A 22926-nucleotide genomic window follows, 5' to 3' on the forward strand; every position below is an offset into this window, starting at 1 on the left:
AAGTGGAGTGGGCCTCAAGAACCTACAACTAGCAGAAGATGTGGACCGAGACGCCATGTTGCATCTCATTCTAAATGTAGTAAATTTCAGAATTAGAAGTATAACTCATAGGTGCAAATTCAAGAGGCAAATGGCTATTACTGAGAAACCTTGTTTCTGGCACCTGAAGGACAAACAGAAGAGAGACAGCCTAGCACAGTTGTCATTGTAGTGTGTGGAAAGGAAGCAGGTCTCTGAGATACTGGGGCCTAAACCAGGAAAGACTTTATACATGTTAACCTTAATCTTGAATTTCACCTGGGAATGAATAGTCAGTACAGAGCTCGGCTGTTCTTCCAGTTTGCCGTACTGAAAAACAAGAAGCGAAAGAATCACACTTCGGAGAAAATCTTTTCAGGATTTAAAGTGCTTAAAAAAACTGGAAAACTTCATACAGCTGAAAGAACATATTTCCAGCACAGAAAGGGACTAGGTGGCTTATATTTTAATTGCCAAAGGAGTGATAGTATTTTCATTTTCTCTAAATTCCATTAATTTACAAAATACCTTTGTAGACTTTGATTCTGCCACTGGTCACGAGCATGAAATCCCTGTATAAAGCCGTTCTGAAGTTGATCATAGATGCAGGGATCCATGAACACAGTTAAGGGGCCTTAGCAAACAATTCTCCATTTGATTAGTAAATCATATGGCATTGATAGTACATATGCGAACCTGCAGGACTGCTTACATATGACTAGTACTGCGATAGTCTTTAATTAATTACAACCAACTTCTGTGTTTTTCTGATAGCCAAACTGATTGATTCCAGCCATTGCCAAGAAGTGTTTAAAAAAAAAAAGAAAAGAAAAGAAAACCAAGGCATTTTGACAAGAGATATGAAAAGAAACCAAAGATTCTTATTTTTGCTATTTCCTTCATCAAGCCTGGAGTTCCTTGAAAAACAATAAACCACAACATTCACTCTGGAGAACTACTGTGAAATTAATTGGGTCAAAAATATTCTTGAGAGAGCTTGTCTCTAGGCTACTGTAACAGCTGAGGAAGATAGTCTAATATTATTACAAACAAGCTATGTCCACAGGCTGTCAAGCTTTCTTCTTTTTTCTGTATAACTGCTCCATCAGTTATAGTGCATGAAATGTTTCATTAATAAGAAGAACTGTAAATATTGGCTAAGTCATTATTTCACTTCTAAAAATGACTATAACTTCACATACAGCAGGCTTACATGATTTCAGTTGTCATCACGGAAATAACTTTCTATTGGTCATTTTTCTTAGGTTTCCCCATGGGGTTTCAGATCCTCAGCTTGTGTAGACTGGCATTATTCCATTGATAGAACGGAGCTATGGTGATATACACCAAATGAGGATCCAACCCTGAGTTTTTCACCTTCCAATTGAGGTGCCCAGTCTGGCAAGCTTTTATGCATTATTTAATGTTCTGCATGTAAGAAATCCCAATCAAGTACATGCACCATTGTTTGCTTAGGCTGTCTGCACTTCTTCCATCACAAAAGAAACAACACTTGATCGTACGAAGCATATGTTAATTTGTAAGAGTTGTGCCAGAAGGATAATTTTTTGCATAGATTTTAATAACCAGTAAAAGGGATTTTCAGATGTGTTCAGCATTGGCCTGTGGTTGCATCTACTGAATTTTCCATTGACTTCAATGGGAGCAGCTGGTGGGCAGCGCTGAATGCTTTTGAAAATGTTGCTCTAAATCTAACACCACAGTTTTACTGTGTTGTGTGTAACCTGTAACTCTACTTGCAGTTCTGTACTGTGGAAGGATTCATAACAGCTTTGGTGGATGAATTTCCAAAGTTATTACGCACTCGAAGAGAAATATTCATTGCTGTAGTATGCATTATTTCCTATTTGATAGGACTGTCCAATATTACTCAGGTAAGTTTTATATAAAGGGATTTTTATTTTGCAACTTACTTACAATGTTTATAGTTTCAATCAACTTCACTAAGAAGGTGAAGAATGGAAAAAACCCTCCACTGTGGCTGAGGTCAATATATTTATAAGGAAATCTACTAAAGAGGGCCGAAAGTGGAGATTGACAAAAACTATCATTACTCTCTAAAGATTTGCTCAAGATGCAAAGATTAGCATATTGAAGTCAATAGAGCTATGCTGATTTACCACAGTTGGGAATCTCATCCAAGATTCCTAAGGATCTTTGAAATCCTTAAATGACAACACTATGAAACAAAAAAAGTATTATTATTAACATTTTTATTGTGAATTGACTGGTTGCAAATTAGTTCAGAAAAATTACTGAGTGCAGAGCCAATCAGGGGTTTGTAATTTACATATGCAAGCTAATTAGTTAATATTATTCTAGTTCTTGGTAACTACTGATCTCCTAAAAGGAAATCAATACAATCTTAAGCATTATACAGCTTTTCAGAAAATTACTATATAAATTACAATTTTTAAATAATAATTATAAAATAATAGTAATAGATAACTACAAAAATATTAATGAGAAATGTTAACTTGTCTTCAGAACAAATACCAGGTGAAATGTACTAACTTCAGTCATTTGTTTCTTGTATCTCGTAGGGTGGAATTTATGTGTTCAAGCTGTTTGACTACTACTCTGCAAGTGGAATGAGCCTATTGTTTCTTGTATTCTTTGAGTGTATCTCTATATCCTGGTGCTATGGTATGTGATATGTTTGTCTCTATGCTGCCTGGGGTACTGAGACTAAAAGTTTTTTGGAAAAGATGAGCTAATTTCATTTAAGACCCATTTTGTTCAGTATTCTGTTTACCTAAATGTGGGGCCAGATTTTGCTTTCATTTACGTGAGTACAACCTCCCAAGGGTCTGGAAGGTTATGCACATCTTAGTGTAGAATTTGGTTTATGGTGTATGCCTCTCTAAAACACCCCAGAGAATAATATCAGCAGTTGTGTGAACGAAAGTGATACATGCGTGTCTTCGTATTTATTTGTAATCCTGTGTTAGAATGAGGACGTTTTCTTCCAATCCAGCTCTAGTTGCTTTTTCGCTGCTAGATGATACACAGATTGGCCCAATTTTTTTTTTCTTTTGAAGATAAAAGCCTTGCTGAAAAAAAGTTGCTGCCTGTGCATGAGCAGGGCAACAAAATGTATACAGTATTCTGCCCTGGGTGCCTGCAAGTTTGATATTTGGTTAGGGCCCCAGTTCCATGCTTATGCCAAACATGGTCATGTCCATATGTGAATCTTTACGTAAGGGCTTTACTGACTACCGTTTGCCTCATTATGTTTGTCCAAGCCAGAATGGTAACTATCATCATTTCTGTGTCATACAGGAACAATTTAGCAACTTTTATTTTCATTGTGGGCTTGATCAAAAGCCCACGGAAGTCAGTGGGAGACTTTCCATTGCTTATAATGGGCTTTGAATGAGGTCTTTAATAGAAATAAACCATATTTGGATGGAAAGGAACAATACACCATATGAATCCAACATATGAATAAGAAAGAAATGTAACAGTAGGTATCCCAGATGAGGACAATATGCAGATCTTCAGGTGTGCACTTTTTGGAGGATGACAGAATAGTGGTACACATCGTACATGTAAACAAAAACTGCTCTTTACAATTAATGCATCTGTATAAGGCATTAAAGGACACTCTCGTTCCCTCTCCTATTATGAAGGCTTCTTTAGAAAATCCCAGACTAAGTCTCTTTTATTCTAACAAAGCTTGTGGAATTTTTGCTAACCTGAGTGATGGATTGCAATGACTACACTAATGATGTTAAGGAACTTTTCAGCATACTCCTGGTGCTAAATTGACTGCTGGCAGGAATGGGTACAACATCACTGATTTGATGCATAGCCTCCTTTCTCAGCGTGGTGGAATGAGAACAATGTATAAAAGTCCTGTTTTTCATGCCATTTGCATGCATTTTTTCTCCTGTTCAGTTAACTGCAGAGTTTTTCATAGTCTGTATAGACTTCAAGAGGAATGCTTCTTGACCACATTACTAAATGTGCATTAAAAGGGTCTTTATTATCTCAGACCCTTTATGCTTTCATCATCTGGCAGACAAAAATTTCTTCTTTTTATTTCTGTGTTCTAGGTGTTAACAGATTTTATGACAACATCCAGGAAATGGTGGGATACAGACCCTGCATCTGGTGGAAACTTTGCTGGACTTTCTTTACTCCTATCATTGTGGCAGTAAGGAACAAAATTATTATTTATACTGTGATATGAAGGATATAAATGACTTCAATATGTGCTAGAATATAGTCATGCTATCTTAGCACATTAATACATATGTTGACTGTTAAGACCAATATAAGAGAGAGGAGAATCAGGCCCCTGGAATGCCAATCTTTCGGAGTTGGTCTAAGAAACAAATGACATGCAGAATTCTAGCGTTTATACTTTCAGAAGTGGTGAGTAGCTTGATGGTGGAGATAGCAAATTGTGTATGGTATATCCTGTACCGTCAGGGCCGGCTCTAGCGTTTTTGACACCCCAAACGGCGAAAAAAAAAAAAGCTGCAGAGGGACTTGCCGCAGAATTACCGCCGAAGAGCCCCTTACCGTTGGCCACCCCAAGCACCTGCTTGCTGCGCTGGTGCCTGGAGCCGGCCCTGTGTACCGTTAAACATAAGGCTGTCCTGTTTCAAGGTCTAGAATGCCCCAAAAGTGCCCACTTCCTGTAAACTATATTCCTTCACTGATATTACAAATACAGACAACAGAATGTGTAAGTGCTGCAAGATGGAGTCACTTCCTTCATGGAATTCCATTGACTGTGCCACCAGATTGAGTCATCAGCTGCTGCTATCTGCTTTGCTAACAAATCCAGATGAGTTTCTGTGAAACATAAACTATAGCTATATCTTTAACTGCATGAACCATATTTATTTCTCTCAGGATTAATAAGCAGAGAGAAGAGAACTGCAGCTTTTCTTTAACTAGAGTTTTGGTTAACTGAACTGGAGGAAATAGAGAGCTAAATTGAGGAGAAAATATTTAATGAACATTGCTGTGTCTCTTTACATCAGAAAGGTCTCAGCTAGAGGTGAAAGTAAGCCGGTACCGTCCAGTACGGCGTACCGCCAAGAGCCAGTACACTGTGCCGGACCACACCGGCTTCCGCAGCGGGAATTTAAAGGGCTCTGGGCTGCCCACGACTGCAGGCAACCCAGAGCCCCTTATATCCCACCCGCAGTTCCAGTGGCCAGGCTGGGGCCTAGATTTAAAGGGCTCAGAGCTCCCTATGGCTGCAGGCAGCCCAGAGCCCTTTGAATCCTGCCAGCAGCTCCAGGGGCCGGGCTGGGGCTGGGATTTAAAGGGCTCAGAGGTCCCCACAGCAGCAGGAGCTCCAGGCCCTTTAAATCCCGGCCCCAGCCTGGCAAAGCTCAGGGTTCCCTGCGGCAGCTGGAGCCCCTGGCCCTTTAATTTGCCCTTGAGCCCCCGGACGCTCCCAGCCACCTCTGCAGCTTTAAATCTTGAGGGCCCCCGCCTCTTCCGCTTGAGGCCACACCATTTCCGGGTGAGGCCCCGCCACCTCTACTGGTAAATCCTGTAAGTTACTTTCACCCCTGGTCTCAGCCCTCCATTTTTCTGTTCCTCTCTCAACCTTCCCATCTTCAAGCTCATTGTCTTTGTGGGCACTCAACACAAAGATAATGTTGATGCAGTATTAAATTTGAGATTTAACCCCACAGAAATAAGGCAGAAAAATCTTGAAACATTGCCCACTTGTATGTATATGAGTTATGATTTCACCTTTCCTGGGATAATCAGTAGAGCTACTCAATGGAAAATTGGATTTTCTTTTTTTATGAAAAGTTTAAAATTTCTGCTGACAGTTTTGACTTAAATGATTTTGTTTCTATCAATATTTCTCATAGGTAAGGGAAGGAAACATTTCTAATAACTGCATAGACCCCATTTCAGCAAGGTATTTAAGCATGTATCTGACATTAAGCTTGTGATTTTACCAAAATTACTCTCATGTTTAAAATCAGACACATGCTTAAGTATCTTACTGAACATTTAAAAATTTGAGTTGAATATGTAGAGATGCAAAAATAGTTAATCAAATATCACATCATTTTCACATGAATCATGCAGGAAGTCCCATTTGAAGTTAATGGTCCAAATTCTGCTAGATGTTATACTGATGTGAATCTGCAGTAACTCTGTTGAAGCCAGTGATAAAAGCAGACTTGATGTAACATTCTCATTTGGTTCAGCAAATCCTTTCTACTGGTCAAATTAATGAATTTTGTTTATGGTTATGACCAATACGTTAACAATACTATCTAATATTTTATTAATAAAAGCTAAAAATTAAATTGTATTGCATCATATATTATATTTAGTAGGGAGAAACACTAAACTAATTTTAAATGTATTTACATTTAATTTGAATTATGTTATAAAAACTACAATTAATCTGTAAGTTTTACAAGTTACAAAAGAAGTTTTCATTAGCTTGCTCATAACAAGGCACCATATTCATTACAAAAACATATAATTTGGACTTTTAAGCCCTCTAGCTCACATTGTTCAATGTTATGTAAGGTTCAATGTTATGAAAACTGCATAATGCATAAATAAAAAAGGTGAAATTAATATTACTTTTCAAATAAATGGGATTTCCTGACTGCTGAGGAGTTTAAGCTTCAGCATAGCATCATGTTAATGTCATTCTTTAATATAAAGTGTATGGTTTCACGAAATGTTACAAGGGGTTCTTGGGGAAAAAAATCCCTAATGGCAGACAGAGCTGTCGCTAGGGTCCCCGGGCAGCACAGGGCCAGCAGCCCAGAGCCCCTGGACTTCCAAGAGCTAAGCAGATCAAAGCAAGCAGATCTATTACAGTGAGAAGATTTAAACTTCAAGACTCTTTATAAGAAATAGAAAGAGAGGTGGATATTGTTTGCTGTTTTTAAAATTAAATAGGCAGCTAGTGTTGTTTTTAAAATTATTATGAAGAACAAATTTAAGCTTTGTCGTAACGTGCGTTGTTTGCCTGGACTGCTCAGGGCCTGAATGCTTGTGTAGGAGGAACTCTTTGAGCTGGCTTCTTAAATGCCTTCATGCTGTTTCACATCTGATACTCCTTGATGAAACATAGGAGCCTTGTCTTATAACAGGCGTATTCAAAGTGATACAAGCTTCCAAGTGATATCTTGGAAGAGTGTTGCCGTTTTCATAATGTAATAAAATACTGTAATGATAAACAATAATAATAATAATAATAATAAATAATGTGTAATAAGCATGTTATAAACATACATTTTATATTTACAGAATCACTGCTTTAATAATTTATACTCAGGTAAAGGAGAAAATCCCTGGAAATATTCATTTTTAGGAGGGAGTTTGTAAGACTTGACATTTTAGTGAAAGGGGTTCACGGGTTGTTAAAGTCTGGGAACCACTGGCCTAGGTGGTTAGACAGCTGCAGTGGCACAGCAGCCAGCAAACAGAGCTGTAAACAGGGGAGTTTCAGTGGGAGTTCTATTGGAGGAGCAGGTTTTTGTATTCTGTGTGTTGTATTGTGCAGTTTGTATGTGTGGAGGCTGGTAGGGGCAGTGTGCTGGGAGAGGAGCTGAGCCCTGATTAGGGGGCGGGGCTTCCCTGCTTAGGGGTCCTATAAAGGTAGCCAGCCAGTCAGGCAGCAGCACAGACAGCTGCAGCGGCACAGCAGCCAGCAAAGAGAGTTGTAAACGGGAGTTTCAGTGGGAGTTTACGGGGGGAGGTAGCGGGGGAGACTTAGAGACCTAAGCAGAGGAACTGACAGGCTAGTGAAGGGAGTGGTGGTGTTCTGCCAGTGTTCTGGTGCCCGTTGGGGGTTTGTTTTGGTTTGTGTTTCTTGGACTAACAATTTTTAGGTGGAAAGGCTATGACCAATAGAGAGGCAGCAGTGAAAGACACAATGAGGATGACTAGATGTGGAAGCTGCGGCATGTACATGATCCTGGAGGGGGTACCTGAAAAGAGTTTCGTCTGCATGAAGTGCCGCCTGATAGAGCTGATGGAAGAAAAGATCCGAGGATTGGAGATGCAGGTGGAAACTCTGGTTGAGTTTAGAAGGGGGTTTGAGCAGATAATGGAGCAAAGACATGATGAGGCTGAAGGGAAAAGCTCAGACTTGCAGATGGAAGCAGGACCAAAGAATTCTGACAGGAGACTGCTCAGTGAGGAAAGTGGACAGTGGAAGCATGTGACTAAGAGAACCAGGCAGAAGAAAAGATGGGCCAGTGAAGGAGAAACAGAGCTCAGGAACAGGTTTGCAGAGTTGGAAAATGAAGAAGGGCACAGCAGGTGGTCGCTGAAGGTGAGAGGGCAAGAAAAAGAGAGAAGAGCAGCTAGTCCTACAGGAAGAGGGGAAGAGTCAATGGAGACAACACCAAATATGAGCCCCAGGAGGATACAGGGATGGGTTGCAGAGGATTGCAAGGGTGAATAGAAAATCGAGAGGACTTGCAGCCAGTGGAAGCAGGGATAGACCAGAGAATCACACTGTCACCAGGAAAAGGCAGGTCTACGTGATTGGGACTCCTTACTGAGAAGAATAGACAGGCCTGTAACTAGAGCTGATCCAGGAGAACAGAAGGGTGTGCTGTCTGCCAGGTGCTAAGATACGGGATGTGGACCTGAGGCTGAAAAGGATCCTAACGGGAGCAGGAAAGAATCCGTTGATTGTCCTTCATGTGGGAACGAATGATACGGCTAGATTCTCGCTGGAACGTATCAAGGGAGACTATGCCAGACTGGGAAGACGCTTAAGGAAATCGAGGCTCAGGTGATCTTCAGTGGGATTCTGCCTGTTCCTAGAGAAGGGCAACAAAGGTGTGACAAGATTATGATTATGCGATCAACAGATGGCTCAGGCAGTGGTGCTATAAGGAGGGCTTTGGGATGTATGGGCCACTGGGAAGCATTCATGGACAGAGGACTGTTCTCTCAGGATGGACTTCACCTGAGTAAGGAGGGAAATAGACTTCTAGGATGGAGGCTCGCCCAACTGATTAAGAGAGCTTTAAACTAGGAATTGGGGGAGATGGTTGGGAGATGTCCAGGTAATCTCCACGCCGAATTTAACATTGAGAGGGAAGAAAACAAAGTAAGAAAGGATACAGCTGTGGGCAGAAGAATGGACATAAGGAGGAAGGGTAGTGTAGATACCAGTCTAATAGGTGATACTGGTGGTAGAATGTCTGTGCCTAACCAGGTAAAGAATGTCAGTGAAGCCAAACGGCAAAAATTAAGATGTCTGTACACTAATGCGAGGAGCCTAGGTAACAAAATGGAGGAACTAGAGCTACTGGTGCAGGAAGTGAAACCGATATTATAGGGATAACAGAAACATGGTGGAATAGTAGTCATGACTGGAGTACAGGTATTGAAGGCTATGTGCTGTTTAGGAAAGACAGAAATAAAGGCAAAGGTGGTGGAGTAGCATTGTATATCAATGATGAGGTAACTGTAAAGAAATAAGAAGTGATGGAATGGATAAGACAGAGTCTGTCTGGGCAAAAATCACATTGGGAAAGAAAGCTACTAGAGCCTCCCTGAGATAGTGCTTGGGTGTGCTACAGACCGCCGGATCTGATTTGGATATGGATAGAGACCTCTTTAATGTTTTTAATGAAGTAAACACTAATGGGAATTGTGTGATCATGGGAGACTTTAACTTCCCAGATATAGACTGGAGGACAAGTGCTAGTAAAATAATAGGGCTCAGATTTTTCTGGATGTGATAGCTGATGGATTTCTTCACCAAGTAGTTGAAGAACCAACAAGAGGGGATGCCATTTTAGATTTGGTTTTGGTGAGTAGTGAGGACCTCATAGAAGAAATGGTTGTAGGGGACAACCTTGGTTCGAGTGATCATGAGCTAATTCAGTTCAAACTAGATGGAAGGATAAACAAAAATAGATCTGGACTAGGGTTTTTTTATTTCAAAAGGGCTAACTTTAAAGAATTAAGGAAATTAGTTAGGGAAGTGGATTGGACTGAAGAACTTGTGGATCTAAAGGCAGAGGAGGCTGGAATTACTTCAAGTCAAAGTTGCAGAAACTATCAGAAGCCTGCATCCCAAGAAAGGGGAAAAAAATCATAGGCAGGAGTTGTAGACCAAGCTGGATGAGCAAGCATCTCAGAGAGGTGATTAAGAAAAAGCAGAAAGCCTACAAGGAGTGGAAGATGGGCGGGATTAGCAAGGAAAGCTACCTTATTGAGGTCAGAACATGTAGGGATAAAGTGAGAAAGGCTAAAAGCCATGTAGAGTTGGACCTTGCAAAGGGAATTAAAACCAATAGTAAAAGGTTCTATAGCCATATAAATAAGAAGAAAACAAAGAAAGAAGAAGTGGGACCGCTAAACACTGAGGATGGAATGGAGGTTAAGGATAATCTAGGCATGGCCCAATATCTAAACAATACTTTGCCTCAGTCTTTAATGAGGCTAATGAGGAGCTTAGGGATAATGGAGGATGACAAATGGGAATGAGGATATGGAGGTAGATATTACCACATCCGAGGTAGAAGCCAAACTCGAACAGCTTAATGGGACAAAATCAGAGGGCCCAGATAATCTTCATCCAAGAATATTAAAGGAACTGGCACATGAAATTGCAAGCCCATTAGCAAGAATTTTTAATGAATCAGTAAACTCAGGGGTTGTACCGTACGACTGGAGAATTGCTAACATAGTTCCTATTTTTAGAAAGGGAAAAAAAGTGATCCGAGTAACTATAGGCCTGTTAGTTTGACATCTGTAGTATATAAGGTCTTGGAAAAAATTTTGAAGGAGAAAGTAGTTAAGGACATTGAGGTCAATGGTAATTGGGACAAAATACAACATGGTTTTACAAAAGGTAGATCGTTGTGCCAAACCAACCTGATCTCCTTCTTTGAGAAGGTAACAGATTTTTTAGACAAAGGAAATGCAGTGGATCTAATTTACCTCGATTTCAGTAAGGCATTTGACACGGTTCCACATGGGGAATTATTAGTTAAATTGGAAAAGATGGGGATCAATATGAAAATTGAAAGGTGGATAAGGAACTGGTTAAAGGGGAGACTACAACGGGTCATACTGAAAGGTGAACTGTCAGGCTGGAAGGAGGTTACTAGTGGAGTTCCTCAGGGATCAGTTTTGGGACCAATCTTATTTAACCTTTTTTATTACTGACCTTGGCACAAAAAGTGGGGAATGTGCTAATAAAGTTTGCGGATGACACAAAGCTGGGAGGTATTGCTAACACAGAGAAGGACCGGGATATCATACAGGAAGATCTGGATGACTTGTAAACTGGAGTAATAGTAATAGGATGAAATTTAATAGTGAAAAGTGCAAGGTCATGCATTTAGGGATTAATAACAAGAATTTTAGTTATAAATTGGGGACACATCAGTTGGAAGTAACAGAGGAGGAGAAGGACCTCGAGTATTGGTTGATCACAGGATGACTATTGAGCCGCCAATGTGATATGGCCGTTAAAAAAGCTAATGCAGTTTTAAGATGCATCAGGCGAGGTATTTCCAGCAAAGATAAGGAGGTGTTAGTACCATTGTACGAGGTACTGATGAGACCTCATCTGGAATACTGTGTGCAGTTCTGGTCTCCCATGTTTAAGAAGGATGAACTCAAACTGGAATAGATTCAGAGACGGGCTACTGGGATGATCTGAGGAATGGAAAACCTGTCTTATGAAAGGAGACAAAGAGCTTGGCTTGTTTAGCCTAACCAAAAGAAGGCTGAGGGAGATATGATTGCTCTGTATAAATATATCAGAGAGATTAACATCAGGAAGGGAGAGGAATTATTTAAGCCTCGTACTAAGGTGGACACAAGAACAAATGGATATAAACTGGACTCTAGGAAGTTTAGACTTGAAATTAGATGAAGGTTTCTAACCATTAGAAGAGTGAAGTTCTGGAATAGCCTTCCAAGGGGAGTAGTGGGGGCAAAAGACATATCTGGCTTCAAGTCTAAGCTTGATAAGTTTATAGAGGGGATGGTATGATGGGATAGCCTAATTTTGGCAATGAATATAGCAATTGATCTTTGATTATCAGCAAGTGAGTATGCCCAGTGGTCTGTGATGGGATGTTAGATGGGTTGGGATCTGAGTTACTACAGAGAATTCTTTCCTGAGTCCTGGCTGGTGAGTCTTGCCCACATGCTCAGGGTTTAACTGATCATCATATTTGGGATCCGAAAGGAATTTTCCTCCAGGGCAGATTGGCAGAGGCCCTGGAGGTTTTTTGCCTTCCTCTGCAGCATGGGGCACGGGTCACTTGCTGGTGGATTGTCTGCAGCTTGAGGTCTTCAAACCACAATTTGAGGACTTCAGTAACTCAGACATAAATTAGGGGTTTGTTATAGAAGTGGATGGGTGAGATTCTGTGGCCTGCGCTGTGCAGGAGGTCAGACTAGATGGTCATAATGGTCCTTTCTGACCTTAAAGTCTGAGTCTATGAGGTGGAGAAATAACTCTACAAATTGGGAGGTTAACAGCTTGCTACTGGAGTCCATGCCTGTTTTACAAACATGTTGCTATCTGGTTTTCTTGTATAAATTAGAGATTATGGGATGCAACCTATTCAGAAAGAAGATCTTTATTTCATATTCAGAGGCAGATTCTGCAATCCTTACATTGAAATAAAAACACCTTACTTCACCAGTGGTCCTATTTGAAACCAGAAGGATTACTTTAGATTCCACTCACCGTGAGTGAGGGAATCAGAAACTGGCTCTTAGTTGTGTGCAAGACACAGTGCACGTACAGATGCACACATTGAGATTCTGGAATCATATATAAGGCATGAGTACAGTTAAAGTTTGTGCCTTACTCATTAAAGGATTAATGAGCAATCATTTGTAATAGCTGAAGGCCACCACCAAACAAATCAACAATACTAAAGAGAACTGACACACAGTGTTCTGAGTGTTCCTTGCACTCCCCCATTCCCCAAATGCAGTGACCCACATCTCAATTCTCTGAAAATAATTATTAAAGAAACATTGTTTGGGAAACTGTATAAATTGCAGTGGAAGGAGTGAGGGGAGCAAAATTGCTTTTTATTGTAAAAATCTTTATTTCTGGGAATCTACTGTTCACATTGAGTTCACAGGTGATGATAATGTGATCTAAAAGCTGCCATCTTACTTTTCCCTCTTTGGCAAAGCTTTCTATATGGGGCCTTTGAAAATAAAGGCTGAACTTATGAGAAAAGTGAGCTTTGCTTTTTCTTGATTCAGGTAACAAGGTTTCCCCTGAGGTATGCTGTGTTAGCCATTTGCAGCAGGCTAGGAAAGAAATGACTTTGTGTTTGGTGAATTTATAGAAAAATGACTGCATTAAATATCAAAAGGTAATTTTTTCAACATGATGAATGGAGGATTAGATGGACATCGCTTGATGGTGCAAGTCCAGTTAGTACAAGATGGCATTGGGGTGGTACAAAGCAAATGATATTCCACACACACTATATTGAAAACTTTTCTCTGTCTTACCAACAAAAGTCAGTCCTATTGTACCTAGTGAGTGGAGGTGCTGGCCTTCCATTCCATGTTTTGCTCTGTGATACAGACAAAAATCTGCAACAACTCCACTTTAGCCTCAAGTTTCAGTAGATTGCGCTCCCACTAGAACTGGACAGAAAACTGTTTCCCCGGCCAGTGAGAAGTGGAGATTTCAAAAATTCTCTCATCCCAAATCAGGATGGAGAGTCAGAATTTCACTGTTGTGAACCACTAAACCAAAAAGGCATTCAGTTCAGGTCAATTGACATGTTTTGCTTTGATTTTGATCTGTTTAAACAAACAGGATTAAAAGAAAGTTAGACTAAGTTATTGCTACTCAAAAAACCCCAAACTTCCTATTGCAAAAATGTTGAAATGGCATCTTTTAAAACATTTTTAAGTTGAGAGATTCACCCAAACTGACTCACACACACTCATGATCTCTTCTCTCTGTTCTTGATAAGAATCACATGCAATATATCTATACCCTAAATCCAATGCATACAATAGTCAGCAATTCAAATAAGAAAGAACTAGGGACACAGTTTCAAAAGAGGGAATGAGCAGTTGCCTGCAGACACAAACACTAAAATTTGGCCATACCTGTGAAAATCTAACCTGTTTAAGTGGCCAGATCCTCAATGGGTATAAATCAGCATAGCTCTATCAACTTAAATGGAGCGATGACATTTTATACTAGCGAGTAACTGACCCAAAGCTATATTTTTCAGTTAGTTTTTGTCCACATAGTATACCTTCATTTTGGGGCTAAGATGCTACCTGCTATACTTTAGACCTGAGTGAATGGTTATGGCTGAGCTGGCCAACAGCTGTAATATGTGCCAAAGCTGTTTAATTGTAGGATGCTGTGTCTTTTTAACGAGGGTGTTTACTTAAAACCCTATAGGCCAAAATTCTGGCAGGTGCTTTGAAAAAGGCCTAATATAATTTGAGAGAATTTAAGAGAAAGGTGTTCTTTATGTCATCATGTATACTGCAAAAGCATTGTTCTGTCTAAGTTACACACATGCATACCTTCCAGGAACTATTCCTGAGTAGAGATAACCTGCCTAGGGAATATGCATTGAGGATGCTAAAAGGTCAAGGAGTTTATGCACAAAAACATGCAGACCAAAGCCAACCTCCTAGTCCAGAACATGGTCTCTTGTCATGGAGCATCTTTGGATCCTGCCTGGGAGGTTTTTGAAGGGACACTAAACAATGACCAATATCTTCCGCGTCAGCCTGCAACAGGGGGCAGTTTGTTTTCTGGCATGAGCTAGTAGTCATCACAAGTCAAACTTTGGCCCAATCCAGCTAGTATATACATCACAGATTCACATCTCTTAGTAATTGTTACACTGTTTAACATTTTACAGGGTATTACAGTAAAAAGCCTAAAGCAGTTAAATGCCTTCCATTCCTCAGACTAATGCTTCTCGGCATCTCACAGGGGTGGACTGGAGCAGGGCAGGGCCAAAAATGAAAGTCAGGCAGAATTCAGTTCCTGCTTCCCCCTAGCTCTGTGGGAGAAGTGACCCATGCCATCTGTTTCCCTGCCTCAGTTCACATCCCCTTCTGCAATGGCATAGCTGTGCCGGCTGGCACAGAGTGTGGGGTAGAGAGGGTTGAACCAAGGTTCTTCCACCTTGCAGCAGTAACTGCTATCCCCCATCCCCAAGTAGGGTCTGGTGATGTGGGCAGCTTTATACAGGGAAGTAAGGGGACACTTTTTGCCTAACTTCCTTTCCTCACCTCTCCGTGGGGGTGGAGGCAGGCTGAGGATTGAGCCCAGTAAGTCCAGCAGAGTGGTTTGAAAGACAGAGATGAATGTAGGTCAAAGCGAACTCTCACTATTTTTTCCCATGTTTTTCAGGGAGTGTTTATCTTCAGCGCTGTGCAAATGACTCCTCTCAAGATGGGCAATTATGTTTTCCCAAAATGGGGCCAAGGGGTTGGCTGGTTCATGGCTCTCTCATCTATGGTGCTGATTCCAGGCTACATGGCATACATGTTTCTTACCCTAAAAGGCTCCTTAAAACAGGTAAGATTTTTTTTTTTAATTTATGTGAGCATGATTATACTTTGTAAGCTATATATACAGTAATACTTGACATGTGAGTGGTGATCTTAGTTGCCTTGGCATCAGTTGTCTTAGCTCAGTCATTTTGCAGCAAACGGAAGAATGTGGAAGCCATGATTACTCTTCCTGTCCTCAGTTTAGCATATAGTCTTTCTGAAGACATCAGATCTTAACATAGCTTGCTACCATAACAATGTCAGCTCTGGAAGCCTGCCAGCTACAAAGTACGAGGATGGCAAACAAAATGGCTGATCTTTAGCCCAATAAGTGCAATTTACTCCTAACACAGTAGACAGCTGTAGCACAATAGTACACACAATAAATCAATGATAAGGCGAATGTAGTTCTAGGGATCTGTGAGGCAGATCTACAGCAGCAAGTCAGTATAGCTCCTTTGACTGTAGTGGCTTTAGACAAATTGACACCATCTGAGGCTCTGGCTGTGATTATAGAATCTCAGGGTTGGAAGGGACCTCAGGAGGTCATCTAGTCCAACTCCCTGCTCAAAGTAGGACCAATCCCCAGACTGATTTTTTGCCCCAAATCCCTAAATGGCCCTTCAAATATTGAACTCACAACCCTAGGTTTAGTAGGCCAATGCTCAAACCACTGAGCTATCCCTCCATGTTACCGAAGGCCTGGGCCCAAATTCTCCACTGTGTCCAACTTGCTCTGGGCTACAGCGAGATGGTTGTGGTTGCCTGCCCTCAGCACCATGTAGAGCAGGATCCTGTGCTAACTTGGGGTGCTGACATAAGGGCCCTTACAGCAGTGGAGCTCAGCTTTACCAAGCCCCCAGCCCGCCATCTTCACCCCTCCTGCCCCAGTGATGTAACAGCACCAAGTGGCCTTAGCAGAGTGGAAAATCTGGGCTCTGCTGCCTTATCTTGCAGTCCTTTCTCAGGCAAAATTCTCAGTGAGGTTGAATAAGAATTCTCCCTGTGTAATGCGTGAATGATTTGGCTGCTGCTGAAGAACATAAAACTCCCAGAAGTCCATTCAGATAATGATTCCCACAAGGAAATAAAAATTGGTCACTTCTGCCTAGATCCCTGCTCTTGATGAGACTGGACATCCTGCATGGTGTAACTGGAGTCCACATGCTGTAGCCCTATTATTTTTGTGTGACTACTCTCATGAGCAAAGGCTGCAGGATAGGCTAGTGCATGCTGCACAGGACCTCACGCCAGGAGGTCTGGGATCTGTTCCTGGCTTGCCACAAACTTCCTGCTGTCTTGGAGCAAGTCATTGAAAGGCGACATATAAGCCAACATCAAGTGTTTGGTTTTTGCCCTTCCTGGCTCCTTTAGCATGTATGAAGGTGACATCATAAATGTGTATTTAGAAAGGCCTAGATCCTCAAAGGTATATGAGCTCCTAACTTCCCTCAGATAGTGATGTCACACAAGGCCATGGCATGAGGGACAGCTCTGCCTCTTGAAGTGGGCCCCTCCCTAGGGGAGGGAGATAAGCTTTGTGCAATATCATTATTTGCACCCTAAAAGATCTTCTCAAAGTCCTCCAGAAATGAGGGAAGTGAAGACCTAGTGATGTGGTGGATTCTCAGTCACTTGACGATTTTTAACTTGAGAGGAGACCTTTCCAAATGATATGCTATAGCTCAATCCGAAGTTATGGGCTTGATGCAAAAATCACTGGGTGAGGTTTCATCATTTGTGCCAATGAAGGAAATCAGACTAGATGATCATAATGGTCCCTTTTGGCCTGAATCTCCAAACCTGAGAGAGAGAACTCTGTCTTGAGACTACCCAAAAGTAGCTCCATACATATTGTCCCAGATCCAGTGATGTGGTTAAGTTGTGGTGTAGGATAGGGGGTGTAGGGACAGAGGTGGCAGCAAACACTTTTGTGTTCTCCCAGTCTTGGAGCTGTTCTGGTCCCTGACATAGCTGAGCAGCGTGGAGGCTGCTTTAATTTATGTCTGTCTGCCTAGTGCCCTAAAGTGCTATTCTGGCAGCAGGGAAATTGCCCCAAAAATCAGGTCCATTGACTACAATTACGCTTTACCATTGTTTAGTCTTTCCATTAAACAACGTGAATAAAGGTCTTTTTTTCATTCTGCAAGTGTATTCTTAACCTCTCTCTGCTTCGTTTTCCCATCTCTAAAATGGGGATTTCAGCACTTCCAGTTTAACAGGGATGTTGAGAGGCTTATACCATTAATATTTCTAAAGCTGTTTGAGACCATCAGACAGGTGCTGCCATAGAACAGCAAAATGTTACATATTTCATTATATAACTAACATTATCACCAAATAGATTTTATCTGAGCACATACTTTATACATTGTGATTCTTGTTTCAGAGAGAGATTTCTTCAGCAAAATTGCAGGAATATCTATTTCCTCCTGTCATGACTGTAGGAGTGAAAGCTTGTCAGATTAATGTCAGATTTTCTAGAATATTCCTTAAGTCAGTTTATAAACAGCAATCCTTGCAAGAAGACAGATGACCCTAAGCACAGTTGACTAGTAATGTCTCCTGAATCGCTCAGATCTGCTGCCCAAACACTTGTCTTTACTCAGCCTTAAATCCTCACTGATGTTTCACGGAAGACTATGAAAAACTTTGTTTTTTGAGACACTGATGGTATTTCATATTTTTGGAATCTCTTTCCCCTAATTATTATTAGTACTGGGGTATTTACAAGGAAATAGAATCTTAGGAGCAGATCAGCTTTTCGTAGGTGCTATATGATACCATGACAGAAGTTCACCAGCTTGGTTACCCTTTATCTTAAGATTCTATTTAGAAAGGATTGATAAATGATTACAGACACGAGTAACATTATAGACATTTAAAAGAATAGCAGTAGATTGTGTGTAGTTATAGATTGTTTGAGTCCAATTTATAACATTTGGTTAGCTATTTTTAAAACATCATTTATCAACCCTTCATAAACTATAAATAGTAACTGAATATAGAGTGTGACTGCTAACTATAGATAGGCAAACCATGCAGATAAAGTTATAACAATGTTAACCTTTATCCGAAATTCAAAGTGATCTTCTGTAGAGGGTCAGAAATTTCTAGTTAAGATTATTTTTCACTTTTTTGCAGAATGAAAACAAATATCTAAATGTTGGAATTCTCCACTGAATGGAAATTCCATTTTCTGACCAGCTCTAAAACTTACTTGCTGATCACAGATTCAATCCTGCAAGTCTTTTCCTAAAGAACTTTCACTCAGGACCATTGACATTACCAATGCAGGATTATGATTTCAAATGAGCTACGGAAAGGACTGAGGCTCAGACACCTTATTTTTTTAATATGTCCTGAATAATAAAAACATGAAGGGAGAAAAAAAAGTATAGCAATCATGTACAATGTAAGCCAAACTGTTTAAAGTTAGACAGTTAGCAGCACTATTCAGTCTAAAGCCACGCATTGTGATGGGGGAATAAGCTCTTCCTTGTCATGTACCTACATTAAACATTGTTTTCTTTAACACAATGTCAAAAGCTATCAAAGTGCTTTGATGTCTGGGTGCATCTTATGCAATAATTGGAACACAATTTATTTCCAAAAATGTATGATTTGCCTAGCAGAAACCCTTTCCTCTTGATTAAGCCAAATTCCATTTACAAATAATTCCCATTCCTGCCCTGATTAAGACGACCAAATACTCACTTTTCATGGTGTTCGTTACTAAGATGTTTAGCAAATGTGACTGCATAGATATTTAAACCTGTGCTTCAGCAGGTGGAATGGACAGGATTCTCTCTCTCAACAGCCATGGCCAGAGAAAGATGTTTAGATTGGATGTGAAGTTTAGAAATATTCATTGACTTCTTCTTACTGTTTTTTTTTTAATTTATTTAAAATAGCGCATCCAAGTAATGATTCAGCCAAGTGAAGACATTACTCATCCTGAAAATGGTCCGGACCAGGCCCAGCAGAGCAACTCTGCAAACAAAGAGGCATATATCTAAATGTCTGTATTGGAAAGGTACAAATGCTACTCTAGAAAAACAAAAAAAATATTTGGTTGAATATGACCACAAATTTATGTCTGAGAATATAATTACCTACCTCTAGTGGCAAAAAGAAAAAAAGACCATCACCACTATAAGGGAATTGATGGGGGTACGATCAAACCATTTGAGGGGCCCAGATGTTGGAAGTGTTATGTTTTCTGGCAATCTACAGACTGTTAATGTTTTTATCCTTTCACAATAAGAGTTAACTATCTTGGAATTTGTAAACTAAGGTGCAGGACATTTTTAATCTATCTTTTAGCATAAAAAAATTGATGTTTTGTGCTGATGATTTTTAATAGTTTAATGATAATATTTCTTACAACAGAATCCCAAGACTGTTATTTCTGACTTTGCAGGAAGTACAATTAAATTTGAAAGCTGTTTTTTACAGACAAAGAATTTTGTACACAGATGATTTCCAATGAAAATTTCGTTCTTGAAATTCGTATTAACAAACTATTCTTTTTTTGGTTCACTTTAATTATTTTTCAGGCAACTTAAGTTTAGCTATGTTATAAACCATTCCGATACATGTTCAATTTGATTGTTTATAGTGTATTTATACAAATAATCAATCTTACATACTAGCTAAATGCATTATCTACACTTAAGCGTTCTGCATTTATTTCCACAAACTCATAATATAGACATATAGTGAAATATACTGTATCTTTTAAAAACATTTTATTTCTATTTTTATATTTATAAATTTCAGATACACATTGTAGAAGCAAAATGTTTCATTCTAATGTTTTAACAAAATACACAATAATATGAAATGATTATGAGTTTTTACTAAGATTCCCAGGTTAAAGCAGTACAAAATTATGTGTAGTTGAAGCCAGGTAGTGTTTCTGTTTATATTGCACCACTAACAAGAATATTGTATTGCCACCAAAATAGAAACCGAAACAATAGTTTAAATATTGAACTATCTCCCTATAATTCTAATTTAGAGCTTTAGATCATGGACTGTGGTATTCAACACAGTTTGCAACTAACAAGTAAATTATACGTTGTGGACCACTCTAGCACTTTGAAGACACATTTTTTATTCTTTTGATTTTTTCACTGATATACATATTGTTCGTGGTGATGATGAAGGCACAAGGTTATTGCTATAATACAAAAAGTTCCATTATGGGTTCTACTCTGAATTTCCCACGCAGCTAAAACTCCCACTGAAGCTAATGAAAGTTCTTCCTGTGTAGAGAATACAAGATCAAGCCCTATTCAGCGTTTCTTATTTGGCAGCTATAAGTAGGATGGCAAGAGTTATGCGAAATGCAGTATTTGATGTTTGATTGTAAATGACTGTGACAGAACTGTGCAATGAAACATGCTTTTTCAGCAAACTTTTGTGCAACGTATGATATTAGATAACACACATTTTATGTAGAACTACTATGTGAAAAACATATTAACTAACTGTGAACGTCAGTTTGTTTTTTGTCTGAAGGTGACAAACATATGTTCTTGCAATAAGGTATTATTCTCAGAATGTCAAGCACATTATTGTAGAAAATATATATACACACACATATTTCAACCTGTCATAAAATCACAAAGTATTGTTTAGTAGCTTCCAAACTGTTTCATACAGTAGGTCAACTGTAAAAATATTCTGAAATCTAAGATACATTCTAAATGTCTATAGCTGAATTCATACCTAAATGCAAAAGTCTTGTAAGTTTTCAGGGTTTAGGGAAAAAAACCCACATCATACGTACACATGATAATTGTGATTTTCATTAGACTAAGAAGAAAAATTCCAACTTTTGCTTTTTTGTTTAATGTAATCAAGTCCCATGTTGTTCTAAGAAAAATGCAGTATTTAATGTTTGATTGTAAACAATTAGGACAGATGTTTGGCAGACTTGCTCTTTAGCAGAGCGCTGTACAAACTATTATCATATATAGCACAAAAAATAGTGTCGTAGAACTACTGTGTGTTAACTGTGAATAGCTGTATCTTTTTGTAGTATTTGCCCTAAAGAAGAAAAATTACTGTATGATCATATGTTTTTTGCAATAAAGAATTATTCTCTGAACACCAAGCATATCTATCTCTATATAAAAATATATATGTAATATATACATATTCTAAAATATATACAGAGCCTGTTTAAAAGAGTACAGTATTATTTAGTAAATTGCAACCTGTTCTATGGACCAAATGTAAAATATTTATAAATTAAGATGCATTTTAAATGTCTATATATGGTGTCCTAATTAAAGCACGGTTGTTATGTAACTTTCCAAGAGTTTAGAAAAAAAATAAAGGTTATATTATACATTAAATGATGTGATTATTTTATATCCTGCACTAGGTGAACACAAGGTTTGTTCAGCTAGCTTTATTTTCCTATCCCATGAAGCAAATTCTAAACTTTTAAGAAATTAGTGTTATCACACTCTGTATAGGTGTATTTATCCATCAGTATGGTGCAATTATAAATTAGTCAATCATTTGTCTGTAATTACACAATAACCAAGGATCGCAGGAAAGGTGTTGTATAGCCCCTCCCAAACCAGTCAGTTCTTTATTTTGTCTCTTGCAGTAGCAGTAGCACATGACTGTTACCATTATTGGTTATGTAGAAACCAGAGAGTAAAGGGTCCAATTGTGGAATCCTCACTACAGTAAATAACCCTTCCCCAAGTGTTCCCAGGGAATGTAGTTGGCCTGATTCCCATTGCCTTGCAAGTTGTATAGGAAGCATTTTGTATCCACACTGGACAGGCATAAGACATTGATTCAGCAAGCCCTGAAGGCAATGGGATTTAGCTCCTGCTGAAGTGCTTTGCTGAATAAGAAAGGACTTTAGCACATGCTTAGCTGTATTAAGGCCTAAACAACTATAGATAATACAAGGCCATGGAGAATCTGGCCCATGGTATATGCCTGTATAAGAGTTACTCACCAAAGTAGGATCAGGTAATGCAAGCCTGATACTTCTTTGTAAATAAAACATTATTCCATTGCCAAGCAATAACAAACAAACCATGTTTTATGGTGCTGACAAAAAGCTATGTATTGCTCCTAGCTGTGATGCAGCAATGAATTTCAACAACACTTCAGGAGTTTACCATAACAGAAAGAACAGGAGTATTTGTGGCACCTTAGAGACTAACAAATTTATCTGAGCATAAGCTTTCGTGGGCTACAGCCACTTCTTCGGATGCATAGAATGGAACATATGGTGAGGAAATATATATACACATACAGAGAGCATGAAAAGGTGGGAGTTGTTTTACCAACTCTGAGAGGCCAAATAAGTAAGAGAAAAAACTTTTGAAGTGATAATCAAGATAG

At 39.4% G+C, this 22926-nt stretch overlaps 1 protein-coding gene across 5 annotated transcripts in view; it reads left to right on the forward strand.

Annotated features, from left to right (window-relative positions):
* The window catches only part of SLC6A1 (solute carrier family 6 member 1), a 121254-nt gene extending 99343 nt beyond the window's left edge, over positions 1 to 21911 (forward strand). For all 5 annotated transcript variants that reach the window (XM_032771514.2, XM_032771530.2, XM_032771548.2 and 2 more), the window contains 5 exons: positions 1782 to 1913; positions 2583 to 2685; positions 4098 to 4198; positions 15401 to 15568; positions 19458 to 21911. In XM_032771514.2, coding sequence (XP_032627405.1) covers positions 1782 to 1913; positions 2583 to 2685; positions 4098 to 4198; positions 15401 to 15568; positions 19458 to 19562 — 609 coding nt within the window. In that variant the 3' untranslated portion in view covers positions 19563 to 21911. The remainder of the gene's footprint in view (positions 1 to 1781; positions 1914 to 2582; positions 2686 to 4097; positions 4199 to 15400; positions 15569 to 19457) is intronic.
* Positions 21912 to 22926: the final 1015 nt, after the last annotated feature.

The sequence above is a fragment of the Chelonoidis abingdonii genome, chromosome 17 (genome assembly GCF_003597395.2).
Source record: "Chelonoidis abingdonii isolate Lonesome George chromosome 17, CheloAbing_2.0, whole genome shotgun sequence".
Taxonomy (NCBI): Eukaryota; Metazoa; Chordata; order Testudines; family Testudinidae; genus Chelonoidis; species Chelonoidis abingdonii.